Raw genomic sequence first — 15,287 nt, 5'->3', positions numbered from 1 at the left:
CAGTCAGTTAAGTGTGTGACTTCAGCTCAGGTCAAGATCTCAACTTCCCGTTGGTTCGAGCCCCGCATTAGGCTCTGTGTTGACAGCATGGAGTCTGGAGCCTGCCTCAGAGTCTGTCTCTGTCTCTCTGCCCCTTCCCTGCTCTCTCTCTCTCTCTCTCTCGCAAATATAAAATATAACAAATTTAAAAAAATCCTTGATTTATGCATTTTGGTAAAATTTTTTCCTCCCTATTCTTAGTTACTTCATTCAATAAGGTAATAAGAAACTTAAAAAAAAAAAAGCTAAATTTCATTGACAGAAATGAGTTTTACTTTTGCAAAATGAAAAGCTAACTCATGAGAAGAAATTTAAGTGGTCAATGAATAGACCATATACCTAAATAGGGATATTGCAAAAGAAGCTTGTAAGCAGAAAGTACTCCTACCCACAATCCCAAACTTCCCACCCAGTGACCCTCTCAGGGGCTACCTCCCCACCTCTGCCATCTTAGAACGGACCTTAGGACTTAACAGAGAGTACAAGTGATCATTTGTAAGAATCTGCAGCTTACCAGCTGGTAGGGTCAACTTTAGATGAAACGATGTCTGGGGAAATACTGATATTCTATCCCCAATCATATGCCTGATAATAAGGGCAGCAAAATACACTGGTGGAGACCTTAAACAGTGGGTGCAGAGAGTAACATTCTGAGGAAACTAACTCTGACCTTCTTGGAAGTAGAATTTCACTGTGGAACACACTTTCCAAATCTAAGGGTCAGCTGTCTTCCATGGGAAGTAACGAGGCACAACCTCCTTGTTAAAAGAGGAGAATATCCTAAAGAAGTGAAACTGATAAATGATCAGCATCTAGTTCAGTTACATTTACTCCGTGTATATCTGTATTATACACCACAGGGTTTTTTCGGCCTAGGCACTGTTGACATTTTGGGTTGGATAAGTCTCGATTGTGGGAATTGTCTTGTGCATTGTAGGATGTTTAGCAGTATCCCTGGGTGGACCCATTAGGATTCCCTTCCAGTTGTGACAGCCAAAATGACTTCAGAAGTTGCCAGATGTCCCCTGGGGGGCAATATCATCCTGGGTTGAGAACAACTGGTATACTAGTGCACATGGTTAGACTAAAAATTCTGAAAAAGCATGAATGAGAATGTTATAGTCTTATGGTTGATACTTTGAAAAGTTAAATAATTAGCTCAGAAAATGTATTTTTATCTTGTTTAATAAGACTCCAACTCACAAGTATCCAGAGAGATTAAAATGCTGAAGGTGAATTACTACCAAATGACAAGAGGCATTGGTTGCCTCCAGTGACGGGAAATTTAAGAGCAAATTAAAAATCAATTGATTTTTTCCAGTTGTGGTTTCTTATCTAAAAAGAGGAATCAGAGAAAACTAAAAGAATAAATAAATATAAAGAAGGCCATCTGGTATCAGAAAATACAGTGGTGTGAGTCTAGAGACCAACAGAGCTGGGCCCAGTTGGGCCAAAAAAAGAAGCCATGTGACACTGTGCTAATGATTTAACAAGAGGGTTGTTTTTTTTTCACTTGTCTCCAGGAGTCCTTTCAGCTTTTAACATGCTACCTTCATATCCCAGGAAGCTATCAGCATACCATCAGTAGAATATGTCGTTGAAGTGTGTGTGTGTGCGCGTGTTTTAATTAAAGTATGGTTGACGTACAACGCTACAGTAGTTTCAGGTGTACAGCATGGTGATTCAACTGCTCTACACCAACTCTACACATTACAGTCTGCTCACAAGTGTGGCTACCATCTGTCACCATGAAATACTATTACAAGACCATTGATAATACCATGTTCCCTATGCTGTACCTTTCATCTCTCTGACCTATTCAGTCCATGACTGGAAGCTCATATTCCCAGTCCCCTTCACCCATTTTGCCCATCTGTCAACCTCTCCCCTCTGGTAACTCTCAGTTTGTTCTCTGTACTTACAGGTGTGTTTCTGCTTTTTTTGTTCATTTGTTTGGTTTTGTGGTTTAGATTTCACATATAAGTGAAATCATATGATAATTCTCTTTCTCTGTCTGACTTATTTCACTTAGCATAACACCCTTTAGGTCCATCCATGATGTCACACATGACAAGATCTTATTCTTTTTTTTTTTAATGTTTATTTATTTTTGAAAGAGAGAGAGAGAGAGAGAAGAGGAGGGGTGGGGGCAGAGAGAGAAGGAGACACAGAATCTGAAGGAGGCTCCAGGCTCTGAGCTGTCAGCACAGAGCCCAACGTGGGGCTTGAACTCACAGACTGCGAGATCATGACCTGAGCCGAAGTCAGGCGCTCAAATGACTAAGCCACCCAGGTGCCCCAGATCTCATTCTTTTTTATGGCCAAATAATATTCCATTGTAAACATATACTGCATCCTCTTTATCCCTTCATCTATTAATGGATAGTTAGGTTGCTTCCATATCTCGGCTATTGTAAATAATGCTGCAATAAACATAGGTGGTGCATGCATCGTCTTGGATTAGTGTTTTCATTTTCTTTGGATAAATGCCCAGAAATGGAATTAATGGATTGTATGGTATTTATATTTTTAATTTTTTGTGGAACTCTAGTGGTTTTTAGAGTAACCAGGATATTTTTGTATGGGTCCAATCAGTGAGACGGCTGGTCCAAGTTAAAGTCAGATAAGGGAATATAACCTCAAAATCTTAATTTCACTAGCATTTGGTGAGCAAGTCAATTATACTGAGTAGAACTTAATACTCTTTAAGTATTCTCTGTGGGAAGGTTCTGTGCTTTCATCCAAAATTAGCAGGTGCCTGACGTATGTCCTCTGCAATAGCTATTCTTTCAGTGAATGGATGAAGAATGGTTTTAGAACCTAATTAGAGGAAAATTCTACTGTATGGCTCTTAAACAGAAATTTATCAGATCAATGTAGGGGAATTAGGAAAGAAATCAGTCTTGCTTTCGAGTGAGGCTCACATTAGTAAAATTCTTCTAAGAAAAGGGTAAAAATCTATTTCCCAAAGATGACTACCTGGTAAAGTGGAAGGACTGGAATTCTGGTGATCCTGATTCCAACTAGCTAACTAGCTGTGCAATTCTGAAAAGTCACTTGCTGTCAGTGCGACTTGGTTTCTTCATCTAAAGTAAGAGATGGAGGGGCGCCTGGGTGGCGCAGTCGGTTAAGCGTCCGACTTCAGCCAGGTCACGATCTCGCGGTCCGTGAGTTCGAGCCCCGTGTCAGGCTCTGGGCTGATGGCTCGGAGCCTGGAGCCTGTTTCCGATTCTGTGTCTCCCTCTCTCTCTGCCCCTCCCCCGTTCATGCTCTGTCTCTCTCTGTCCCAAAAATAAATAAAAAACGTTGAAAAAAAATTTTAAAAATAAAAAAATAAAAATAAAGTAAGAGATCAATTCTAGCAGCTAAATCTGGCAACTGATGGGGTGAAGAAAAGAGAATATATAGGGAAATTGGGAAAAGTGAGGATTTCAGAATAAACAAAACAATGATTTCATTGTTTAGATTCTGCTCCTTTAGTTTAGAAGCCTATCAATAAATGCCAATTAAACTCCCCCTAGTGATCAGCTCTAACTTAAAGTGATGGAAATGCTCAGCTCATTTATTTGACAAGACTGAAGCCACTACTCTTTCAACCTGAAGGTTGCCTTACGTGGGTTTACACAAAGCACGGCCTTGATGGAGGGAGAATTAGAACAGTTTTCTTCTTGCAATTTAAGTATTCTAACCCAGTGCTGAGAAGCCTCAGATGGCAACAAAAGATCTGGGATAACATTTTCACCGAAGTGACCCTGGAGTGGGAGGGGGTGCCAGCCTGACTCCTGACTGAGTTATGGCACAGACACAGCCCAGAGGCATGGCTTTTCTCTGTTGGTTTTTCAATGGCTGACTCTCACTGAGACTGTAAAAGCCAATGATCCCTGCTCCATCCCCCACCCCATTTCTCCATGGGGAATTATAATATGATTAAATACTCTTAATTATACACACACACTGACATCCTGAGGAAACTGATGAAAACTACCTGGCAGAAAGCATAGGTGTATGTTAACTCCAACCATCTGGGTTCTGCGGGGCACTAACCACAATCCCTGGCTTTTGCTCCCCAAGTGAGATGTCATTCTGAGACCATGTGTGTGGTCAGTTAATCATGTGTGTTTCAGTTTGGCTGAGTGAATGTGCGCTGCAATTTCACTTTGGTCCCCTCACATTCTCAGCTTTTCGAGATGACTGAAAACCCCTGTCAGAGAGGAATAATTGAGAGGGAAGGTAGCTTCCTCGTTGGCCAAGTGGAGCCAGACAATGCTCCATGGTTTCCAGAGGCTGCTTAGAAGCCCACTTTAAGCAAAGAATGTCTCCAGAACCCTGGGGCTTTGAGAAAAGAGGCAATTTAAGAGAATGACAGCAAAATAAAAGCCTGGAATTTCAGGAAGTGGTTCCAGGGACAACGAGTATATAAAAATGAAGTGGAATCACTTTTTCCAGGCAACCCACTTTCGTAGACAATGCAATCATATGACAATAACTAGCATTTATGAGTATGTGAGTACACACTATATGTTTATAGATACCACAGCAGTGACCAAGAGTGGAAAGGGGTGAGTGGATCCCTTTGTGACCAGCAGCCTCTCTCTTCACTGGTATAACTTCACCACACCCGTGGGAGCCCAGCTCACCAGCCCAGCAAGAGTGGTCTTGATTAAAAATGTGATGTCCCTGGTCACTAATAGTTCTCTTGGGACATAAAGGAAAAGTAGCCAAACCACACTATGGGAGAAGCAGGCAAAATATCTCTTCCCTTCCCATTTAGACATATCCTCACCACAGAAACGGTCCTCCCACCAGCTCTTCTGCCCTCCATTCTAACCTTCCGGCTTGGTTACATTTATCTGCCTTTCCACTTATGTTTCACACACCTCCCGCATTTCTCTCCTCTCCCTATGGTGATGGTGAGTATTTCAGTTAGCTCCGGGCAGACCAAGTGACACCATCTCCCATTTCTGAGGCCTAGGAAATGGATCACAGACAGGATGGTAAATAAAGCCAGAAAGGAGATTTTCTCTGCTGGCCTCCCTGTTCTCCCTTAAAGTACTTAGCAGGTTTGGAGCAAATCCTGTTGACTTCAAGCTTGAAAAAATGTTGGCAAAAATGTGTGCAGCAAAAACTATGTCTGATGTATAAATTTTTATCAGAAGAAAAATTTTTTTTTAGATTTATTCATTCAGTCACTCTCATCCAATAAATATTTATTGAGTAACTTCTGTGTACCAGGAACTGAGCTGGGTGAGACTGGCTTTAGGTCTTTTGGTAAACAATGGCATGTGACTGCTGTCAGGCTGAGCAAGCCTGGCAATGTCAGTCTGTCCTTGAGTGAGAAGCTCCACTTATGATTTCCTAGAACAAATAATAGTGGAACAACACAAGGTGGCAAGTAGCTACCCAATATATATTTGTTGCTGTTATTGGATGAAGACGCATTGTTGGAAAGAACACATAAACTGAGTCAGGAGACACAAGGCACCCCTCTGAGTCTGAGTGTCCTCATCTATGAAATGGGCATCAAGCTACCTGCTTCACTGATCCCACAAGACCACAGTCAGAATCACAAGAGATAATGGATATGAAAGTGGAATGCAGACATACACTACTGTGGTGACTCCTCAGTCTTGAGGTTACTGACAAGAGTAGCTCAGCCCTTAATTTCAACCAACACAGAAGAAGCCTTTGTAGAGGAAGGTGGGTTCAATGAGATCAGTCACCAGTAAATTAAACCATCCTGGTCTTAAAGCAGAAGATAAGTAGCTATTGGCAGAAATGTGCTCTGTATAAATTCATACATAGTGATTGAAAACAGGGAATATTTCCATTATGGAAACAAAAGAAGCCCATATGCTAACAGACGTCAACATATTGGGGTGGTCCCAAACCAATTAGGGTCAAGCAGGATGAGGATAAGAAAGTTAAAGTGAATATTTTGTCCCACCTTTATATCCAGTTTATGAGCATATGGCAACAGTCCAGTGTTTCTCAAACTAGAGTGATATATGGACTCCTCCGGAAGGGGAAAAATTATTTGAGACATCCAAAACACATTTAAAAACCTCCAGGAGAACTTAGCACCTAGGCAACCTTAGACCAGGTTTCAGAATCAACTTAAGAAACTTAAGATTCACTTTTTGAAAATGTCTTTTAATCGGTAAGTACTGTCTTTATGGTATCTTTCAAGTAAAAACATAAAGAATGTAAAATCCCACAGAATATGCAGACCCCAAATACCCACAGCCCCTACTTTGAGAAATATTGACTTTTGTGTCACCCTCTCTTTTTATGGATGAAGGAACTCAGGGCCTCTGAAGACAAAGTGACTCTCCTAAGCCACTCGCACGGGTATTAGCAAAAGCGAGCTATAAGCCCAGGTCGCCTGATTTCTACAGCAGAGCTCTTTCCATCTTTAGACAAGGCCTCCTCTGTTTGTGGCAGAGCTCACGCTATCTGCTCCAGACAGATACTGGTATTGTGTTAGCCCGGAGACAGGGAAGCAGATGGAGGTGAAGGTTTGAAGGGGCGGTGATGTGGGTGTGGCCAATGTAGGACATCACTGCAGCTGGGTGAGACAGTTTGTAAGAGAGTTATTTCCACAGCTGGATTCTTTTGCTCACCATTAAAACAAAGAAACTCTGGGTGGAAAACACAAGCAGTTTTAATAGTGGTAGAATTTCTGCCTAACAAGTTCGGGCAAAAAAATAGGAAGAACATCGTCTCAAGCTAAAAACCGGAGAGGAACTGCAGAAGGTATGAGGTTATAATTCAGGGTGGCCAATTTAATCAGCTCATATTCATTAAACACCCACATACACATGATGCTTTACAACAAACCCCTTTCCTCACTCTGAAGCATCCACAGGCCTGTTTTAAACGGGCCACCCTGTACATGTTGGGAATCTGGCCAAGGTGTTAAGGCAACTGCTTCCCTTCCTAAGAAAAATAGGGTAGATTTTTAGACAACCACAAGTAAAGGTTACAGCCTCTAGTTTTACATCCTATCTGAAAGCTGGGAAAGACTTGGGGAATCTGTTTTCCAGGAATCTGTTTTTAGAACTCGATAATATATTAAACCCTCCCATTTTGGACCAGTAATATCTATACTATCTACCTTCTCAGACTTTACCCTGCAATTTCCCTGGATGCCTTCTCTCTCCTAATTGGAGCTGGACTCTTATGCTTTATTAATATTGCCACATAATGACTCTTATGAAGCGTTATGGCCCTTGGGTTATGTCTAATCAGCCAATCAATGATTTTGGTCACTTCTGGCCTTTGGATAATGAACTCATTGAAACTACAGAAGGCATGTTCTTACCTCTGCCTATTTAAACTGCCAAGAATATCTTCAGCTTTACTGATTTATCAAGCAACTCTTGATTACAATCTGATGAGAGGGCTGACTGGGACTGCTCCCTTGACATTCCTCTGGAGTTGGGCCTAGCAAGCTTCCGGTATCAGGTGGTCTCTGAACGCCAAGTAGCGATACGGCACAAGTCACCCCAGTTGGGTCCCTGCCCAACTGTGTTGGCAAGTGCTGTGACTTTTCCAAGGTATCTCTGATACTTCCAAAGATTGTGAGCCACACAGGAGGGTATCAGATCATTAGGAGAGAATAAAAATTTGCCCTGACATCAGATCATTCTCTGATCAATTTCTCATCCCTACATGACCATAGCCACTAGAAGTCTCCAGGGAGCTCAGAACCAGACTCAAGACCTTCTAATTACAGCTTATAACACAAAGCACACAGTGGGTGGGTATTCAAGTAACCATTGCTGAGTGATTGGCTGTTTTTGTTTATTTGTTTTTAATTTGAGTTAGTTTCAACAGGTGGTTTAGAAAAGTGAAATGGGTTCAAGAAATAGCAGATACAAAAGGAGGGACAAGATAGCTTGTTTTCAGTGGCTCTGCATATCTTCAAAGAGGTAAACAGGAAAAAAATAGGTATTTTTCAAGGCAGTTAGGCAAACAGCCATAGAACTATATCATCATAAGGCCACCTCAAAAACACCATCACTTTTTATAAAATCCTTACATGGCCCTTTGGCCTTTGCCTTGGGTATGGATGGAAAAAATACCAGGTGACTTATTTGGCACATCCCTCTAGTTCATGAGTAGGTTTGGGGCCCCTGGATCTCTAGGAATCCTCTGGCTTAAGAAAAAGAACATTGTCAATATTCTGAAAGCCCCTTGTATAATCCCTCCCTGCTGGCATTATCTTTTCTCCCAACAAGTATTAACCTTCGTTCTAAACTTGGTGATTTTCATTCAAGCTATTGTCAACAGTTCAAAAATCACATCAAATTTACACAGGATAGGGCTTTCCAAGCTAATACAAGGGATATTTTTTAAAACACTTTTTCACTGGAATTAAATCAACTGATTCATTAATTCATTCAGCAAATGTTTCTCGAGTACCCACCGTGTGTCAAGCAAAGACTTAGTCACTGGGGAGATAGTCGTGTAGAAGGCATGCTCTGAACAAGATGGGTGTGGTCCCTGTCCTCACAGAGTTCACAGCCCAGACAAGCGAACAGTTACACAAATCATTAGCTGTAATTGTGCAAAGAGCTCTGTGGGTAAGCTCAAGGGTACTCTGTGAGGTATATCTGGAGTGGTCACCAGGTAGGGGAAGGCGTCCCTGAGAGAGCACCATAGGTGGAGATCAGAGGCAGAAGATCCACCAATAGTGACACCAGGTGTCAACAAGAACACTGAATACTTATTGAACCATTACAGTGTGTTTACTAGGCCCAAACCTTCAAAATGTGGGCCTGTAAAGAGAAATACAGTAAACAGGGAAGGGTTTGGAAGCCACTGCTCCCGAGTGACCCACTAGCCACAGAAGTGGGATGGGAGAAAGAGCGTGTTAGGAAAGTTCAACTTTACCACCACATACAAGAAGATTAAAGAAAACCCTTCTCACCACGGCTCCTGAAGTGCCGTTTCCTGAGATCAAGCAGCAGAGTGGTCCCAGGTCTAAGTAGGGTGGTGCCGTTTCGGTCGTGGAAGCAGTTCCTTCTCCACTAACCTTTACAAACCATGACTGTGTCAGTTTTTCCAGGCAGGAGAAATGGGTGGAAAGCCAGGCCGCATCTTAATAGGGCCCGGGTGAGCTAATGGCTGTGATTATTTCATTGTCTCGGATTCACGCCAGCCCAGGCTCATCAGATACAGGCACAATCCAGGAGAAACATGACCTCACTTTCGACATGGGACTGTGCACTCAGATGCCAATAGGAATTTAGCGATCCCTCAGCGCAGGTAAAACTGAGCTCTTTACGGTTCCAGCTAATGAGAAGCATACCAAAGTTACCTAAAACAGTAAAGCTAATATTGACATTAACATACTAGATACTGTTAGGGTAGGGGAAGCCAGGAAAAACTTCTGAGACCATCTGTGTTAAGTGTGTCACATCCATAATAAGGTGCGTATTTAAGATAAATTGCCATCCCTTTAAATGATTAAGTACCAGATTTATAGAAAGCTATAACCCCACCGGGACTGCAGGGTTGTTAAGTAGTTAGGGCAATAAAGGTGAGAATCTCAAGACTTCAGTTGTGTCACAAATTGTCCACTGACTTGGAAAAGTCTTTGCCAAAGTAACTTTTGTGCCTCAGTTTTCCCAAAATATAAAAGCAATTCCATCGCTGAGATTGCACAGCTGTGAGAAGAGCAGGGATTCTGCAATCAGAAACATACATGCTTTCACCGATTCATTTCCAGAACCTTCTCACTGCATCATGCCAACAGCCATTAGAATACTCTAGGAAGCACAGCACAAGGCTTGGTGCATTTTAATTGCAGCTTACAGCATGGTCAATCCTTATCCATGCATGAAATTTTTCTTGGGCACCTACTATGTGCCACAGTCAGATGTTCTACCAGACATTAGGGATAATAATAGTGATTAAAAACAGACTCTCTCCCTGCTCCAATAGAGCCTAGATTTGCTAAGGGAAGCACTGGGATTGACTCTTAACTCCTTTGCGAGCTGTGACACTGGGCAACTCAATTTCTCTGTTAAGTTTCATTTTCTCACGTGTAAAATGAGGACAACATAACATGTCTGGTATGTGAGTGTGACTAAGATTATATCTGACATATATAAGGTGTCCAATAAATGTTGGTTCTTTCCTTCCTTTCTCCAAAACACAAAGAAGATAGTAATATTTATAGGTTCAATAAATGATGTTTTGCAAATACAAATAACCAAGCCATTATTATCACTGACTATATGATGGGCAATGTGGTGTAGTGGAAAGCTCTCTGGGTTTGGAAACAGAGAGACCAGAGTTAAATTCTTCACTCTCCCGCTCACTGGATATGTGGCTTTGAATAGGCTATTTAAACCTTTCTGGGCCTCTATCCTCATCTGTGAAACGGCAATGAGAAAGCAGTTCTGAGGATTGAATAAGATGATAAATACAACATAGCTAGGGTAATCAATAAGCAGTGGCAAGTAACTAGGTGATTTGTCAGTAATGAGGAAACATATACACAGAACTCATCCCAAAGAAACTGGTTTGATTTAATTACTATTAAATAATAGTACTAAATAGTTCTTTTTGTACATACTTTTTTAAAATTTACTTTATTTATTAAGAGACATAAAAATACATATCAAAAGAAAGTATCATTGCCCTAAGAATGGTGTACATCACAGCAGCATCCCTGGGGAGAAAGAGTGAAAAGGGCCATGAAAATGTAATGTCACCACCTTAAAGAGGGAAGAAAGGTCTGTTTGGTTCTCATGTTGTCATTCTTTCAGGGCTATAGAAGTAAAAGAGATATCTCCTTTAATTTCACTATTTCTTCTTAATCATCCACAAGCCCAGCTTTTTTACTTTCTAGTTATCAGAACACCAAGCAAGGATCTTTGAATATTAGGATTCTAATTAACCCCTGTGTACAGATAGCATTTAAACAGAATTCAAATATCTTCCAGGGAGCATAATAGATAAATACCATCTGGGAAGTCCTCTAGTCAATATACTCCTTCCCTAAGCACCTACTGTTGGGTCTGTAGTACATGCAGATATGAGACTCAAGAGTTCTTTCACAAATATGAAAGAGGCATAACATCAATGTAGAGTGAGGATTTACTTAGTTTGTTAGGTAAACATCTCAAAGCAACTTAGTGAGGGACAGAATGAGTTGGGTCAGCCCTGGACAGCTGGAGAATATGCCTCAAGCCTCATGACTTTAGCCAAATGGGGCATCTTGGATGGAGGCAAGAGCTCTGATGATAGCCTCCCCCTCCACTGAGAGTCCTCAGAGGAGGTTCATTTGACATAACCACCAATATTTTATCCCTTTTTATACAGCCCACTTCCCCTAGCTCACAGAGTTGGCAGCCACCTAGGGGTCCTATTTCTTCTGAACTCTCTCTCTCTCTGTTGAATAAATTACCAAGTCTAGATTTGGGATCTATTTTCTCATGAAATCACGAAGGAATCAAAGGCAATGGTGGCAAAGTAAAAAGATTGTCTGACTATTCCATCAAATATTCCCCAGTTTCCAACATTTCCTTTTCCTTTCTTCACTTTCCACTGACCATCTCATGTCTTATTTCACTGAGAAAAGTGAGACCATCAGAAGAAAACGACCTCAACCTCACATCACCAAGTCTATTAACCTGCTTGCATTTATACTCATGTAGTCTTCCTTCTTTTCTGCTCCAATGGATAAGCAGTCATACTTCAACCTAAGGCCAGTCCATCCACTTGGACTTGGAACCCATCCCTTCCTACATCCTTCAGGTCTTTGTAGTAGTGGTATCCTTTTTTCTCTCCAGCATTATCACATTTTCCCCTTCTACTAATTATGTTCATCACTACAAAAATACAAAATAAAAACACCTTTGACTTCTCCAGCTACCTCTCCATTTCCCTGTTTCTATTCATAGTAAAACACCTTTAAAAAGATGTCCGTGCCCTCTGTTTTCACTTCCTCACCTCTGATTCTTCCTTCAGCCTACTCCAGTCATGCTCATATCCCCAACACTTCACTAGCACCACTCTTTCAAGGTCACCATTGACTATATCCTGCCAGATCCAAGGCTCAACTCTCAGTCCTCACCTTATTTGACCTCTCAGTAGCATTAGGTCTGGCTCCTTTCTTTTCTTTTTTTTTTTTTTTTTTAATGTTTATTTATTCTTGAAACAGAGACAGAGACAGAGCGTGAAAAGGGTAGGGGCAGAGAGAGAGGGAAACACAGAATCTGAAACAGGCTCCAGGCTCTGAGGTGTCAGCACAGAGCCCAACGCGGGGCTCGAACCCACGAACTGTGAGATCATGACCTGAGCCGAAGTCGGACACTTAACCGACTGATGCCCCTGGCTCCTTTCTTTTTGAAAGACTTGCTTCATTTGGCTTCCAGAAAAATCATAGGCTCATGATTTCCTCCCACTTCACCATCTCTTCCTTCCCAGTCTCCTTAAAGATTTCCCCTCTTTTCTGCTTCTAAGTGTTGCTATACCCTCAAGAACTGTCCCTAGCCCTTTCCCCAGCTTCAGTTCAGTCCACTCCCCTGGGCTCCAGACTCATATAGTCTGCCTACATCTCTACTTGCATGTTTAACAGACATTTCAAATTCAGTTTTTCTAAGATAGAAATCTCTCCCCACTCTCTTCCATCCATTCTGCTCTTCTCCTCAATGTGGCTAGGTTTTTGGGTTTTTTGTTTGTTTGTTTTTTGTTTTTTCCTAAATAGCTCCATGGAACTTCATAGAAAAAAAAAATACAACTATTCCCAGAGTCATCTCGGTTCCGAAATCTAGAGACAATTCTTGATTTTTAAAAAGATTTACACCTTATATTCAATCTATATGTAGGTCTTCTAAGCAGTTTCTTCAAAACTGATCATGAATCTAAAGCACTTCTCACCCCTGCCACCACAGTCTAAGCCACCATCATCTCTCAACTGGATTAGTGTTGTGTTTCCTGACTGGTCCCCTGCTTCCACTCTGGTCCCTTTATAGTCTATATTCCCATACAGCAAGATGAATGATCTTTCTAAAATGTATATCATGTCATGTCCATCCTTTAAAACTTTGAAGCAGCTTAAAACTTTACATCAAGCTTAGAATAAAGTCTAAACTCCTTCCTTTGCTTCACATTCCGTAGCCCATGCTTACCACCTAGCTCCATCCAACTCACCAACTTCCTCAGGTTGTTCTGAGTATAAAACTAGATATACAAAGGAACTTAAAAATTATTAGGTGCCATAAGCAAATGATGTTGCCATGGTTATTATTGGATTGGTTGCCCTGTGGTAAAGAGCTTAAATATGTCTTCTAAACATAAACTCTAATTCCTGCCAATAGCTGTATATTATTACAAGTGGATTGTGTAACAGGCAAATCCTTTCTTCCTCATTAATAGGTTCAGACATTACCCTCTTGCTATATATTTAACTTTGTCTTTTTCCCCTTCTGGATGTGGGATGTCCCTTGCAGGAAACAGCAGCTGTGTCATTAACCCTGGATACGGTCCAAGGCCATTTCCATATCCTGTGGGAGAAGCATCCCCTCAAAGTTTGTTTTTGCAGCACAAAGTAGAAGAAAGATCATTTTTAAAAATATACATTGTATACAGCAGTTTTTGTCCAGAAGTGACTTCTGTATGACCCAGAGAGATGACTAGGTCTCCAATTTTGCAACTTGTACCGAGCTAGACATTACAATTATAATTACTCCATCCATTACCTGGATAAAATAGGCTCTGGAATGGACTCTCGCAGTCAGAAATAATGTATAATGACTTGGGAGGGAAAATGAAGGATGTGCCACCCATTTTAGAGAACAGGAGTTCTGAGGTTCCTGGGTTGGTTAAGCATCCAACTTCAACTCAGGTCATGATCTCATGGATCATGGGTTCGAGCCCCACATTGGGCTCTGTGCTGACAGCTCAGAGCCTTGAGCCTGCTTTGGATTCTCTGTCTCCCTCTCTCTCTGCTCCTCCCCCTGCTCATGTTCCCCCCCACCAAAATAAACATTAAAAATTTTTTTAAAAAGAAAGAAAGAACAGGAGTTTAAAGGGTAAAGTCATTGCCTGAGTTCCCCAAAACTCCAAAGCCAAGCAGCTAACACTTTTTCCTTGGAAAGGGTAGCATGCCAGTTTCACATCTTACCCAAGAAGGAACAGCAGTATGACCAGAAGAGACCCTTAGAAAATATAGTAGTACTTTGTGGATCACCAATACTACTTCCTGAGTTCTAACTTTCTTGGGGAGGTTTTCCATAATTCAACTCAGGGGACTCAATCTGTGCAAGAGCTCGTGTGCTGAAGCGTAACATGCTAAATCTGATACAATGCCAAGAAAATCCTGATGGTGGTTTTCTAAATGAGTTTCTAAATTTCACAAATAGCCAAAACCATTGGCACTACGCTATTTGCCTTAAGTGACTTTTATTTTTAGACGAAAAGTCAACAAACACACCAACAATCTGGGGATTCAAGCAATGAGCCCAATGGGTGATATCAATATGGAGCCATGTCTCAGGTCCCAAGAGGGATGAATCACCGGCCTCCTCAGGACAAGCCAGGGCCGACTGCAGGGAGGAGAGCTGGGTACTGGCTAAACTGTACAGCCAAGGGATGCAGGAGGCTGTTGCTTTTTGTGGTTACCATCTCCTTGCACATAGAGGGGAAAAAAATACAATAAAACTAAAAAAAGAAAAGAACAGATTCCAGCAGCTACCCTGAAAATGAGCCACAAAATCACAACGTGATTCTGCAGTCCCACTTCAGATGTTTGTAATCTATTTCATTTAGCCTCCTCCTTAAGGTTTTCCCTTCTAATTCATAGACTGCAAATCTCTCTTATAAATTCACTGCTCTTTTTTCTTTCTTTACTTAGCGGCAGAATGTTCCCTACTTTGGGAAAGAGGCATGGCTCTCTTGTCTTAGGACTTCAAATGATTTATCTCACTCACCACTTTGGGGGTGAAGCAAGGTAGCGGTCTTGATGACAGATACGCAGCACACGTACCACCACCCCCTCACCACAGAGCCCAGGGGAGCTGCTGCCAGGCAGTTACAATACAGCAGCCCCAGGGGCCACTACAGATCACTTGGAGTTGAATGGAAGGTGGAATGTATTTGCCACTTCTGGTGAGAGGCACCCAGGTCTTGCAGGAAGAAGGCAGAGGAGGAGAATGAAACATATTCTTCTTTATAGGGAGAAAACATGATCAGTGACAAAACCAAAACAAATACGAGAGAACTCAAATGTCTGT

The 15,287-nt window shown here is 41.6% G+C and overlaps 1 protein-coding gene across 5 annotated transcripts in view; it reads right to left on the bottom strand.

Moving 5' to 3' along the window:
* The window catches only part of RAD51B (RAD51 paralog B), a 644,260-nt gene that overhangs the window by 150,265 nt on the left and 478,708 nt on the right, over positions 1-15,287 (bottom strand). Inside the window, exon 10 of one of the 5 annotated variants that reach the window (XM_058739442.1) lies at positions 851-1,132. The exons of the other annotated variants lie outside the window; for them this stretch is intronic. Within the exon in view, the coding sequence (XP_058595425.1) occupies positions 1,119-1,132 (14 nt within the window). The 3' untranslated portion in view covers positions 851-1,118. Of the gene's footprint in view, positions 1-850; positions 1,133-15,287 lie in introns of those variants that run through there. 5 annotated transcript variants of the gene reach the window in all.

This window comes from Neofelis nebulosa, chromosome 7, assembly GCF_028018385.1.
Source record: "Neofelis nebulosa isolate mNeoNeb1 chromosome 7, mNeoNeb1.pri, whole genome shotgun sequence".
NCBI lineage: Eukaryota > Metazoa > Chordata > Mammalia > Carnivora > Felidae > Neofelis > Neofelis nebulosa.
The sequence above is the reverse complement of the archived record's forward strand: the minus strand, read 5'-3'. Positions and strand labels throughout refer to the sequence as shown.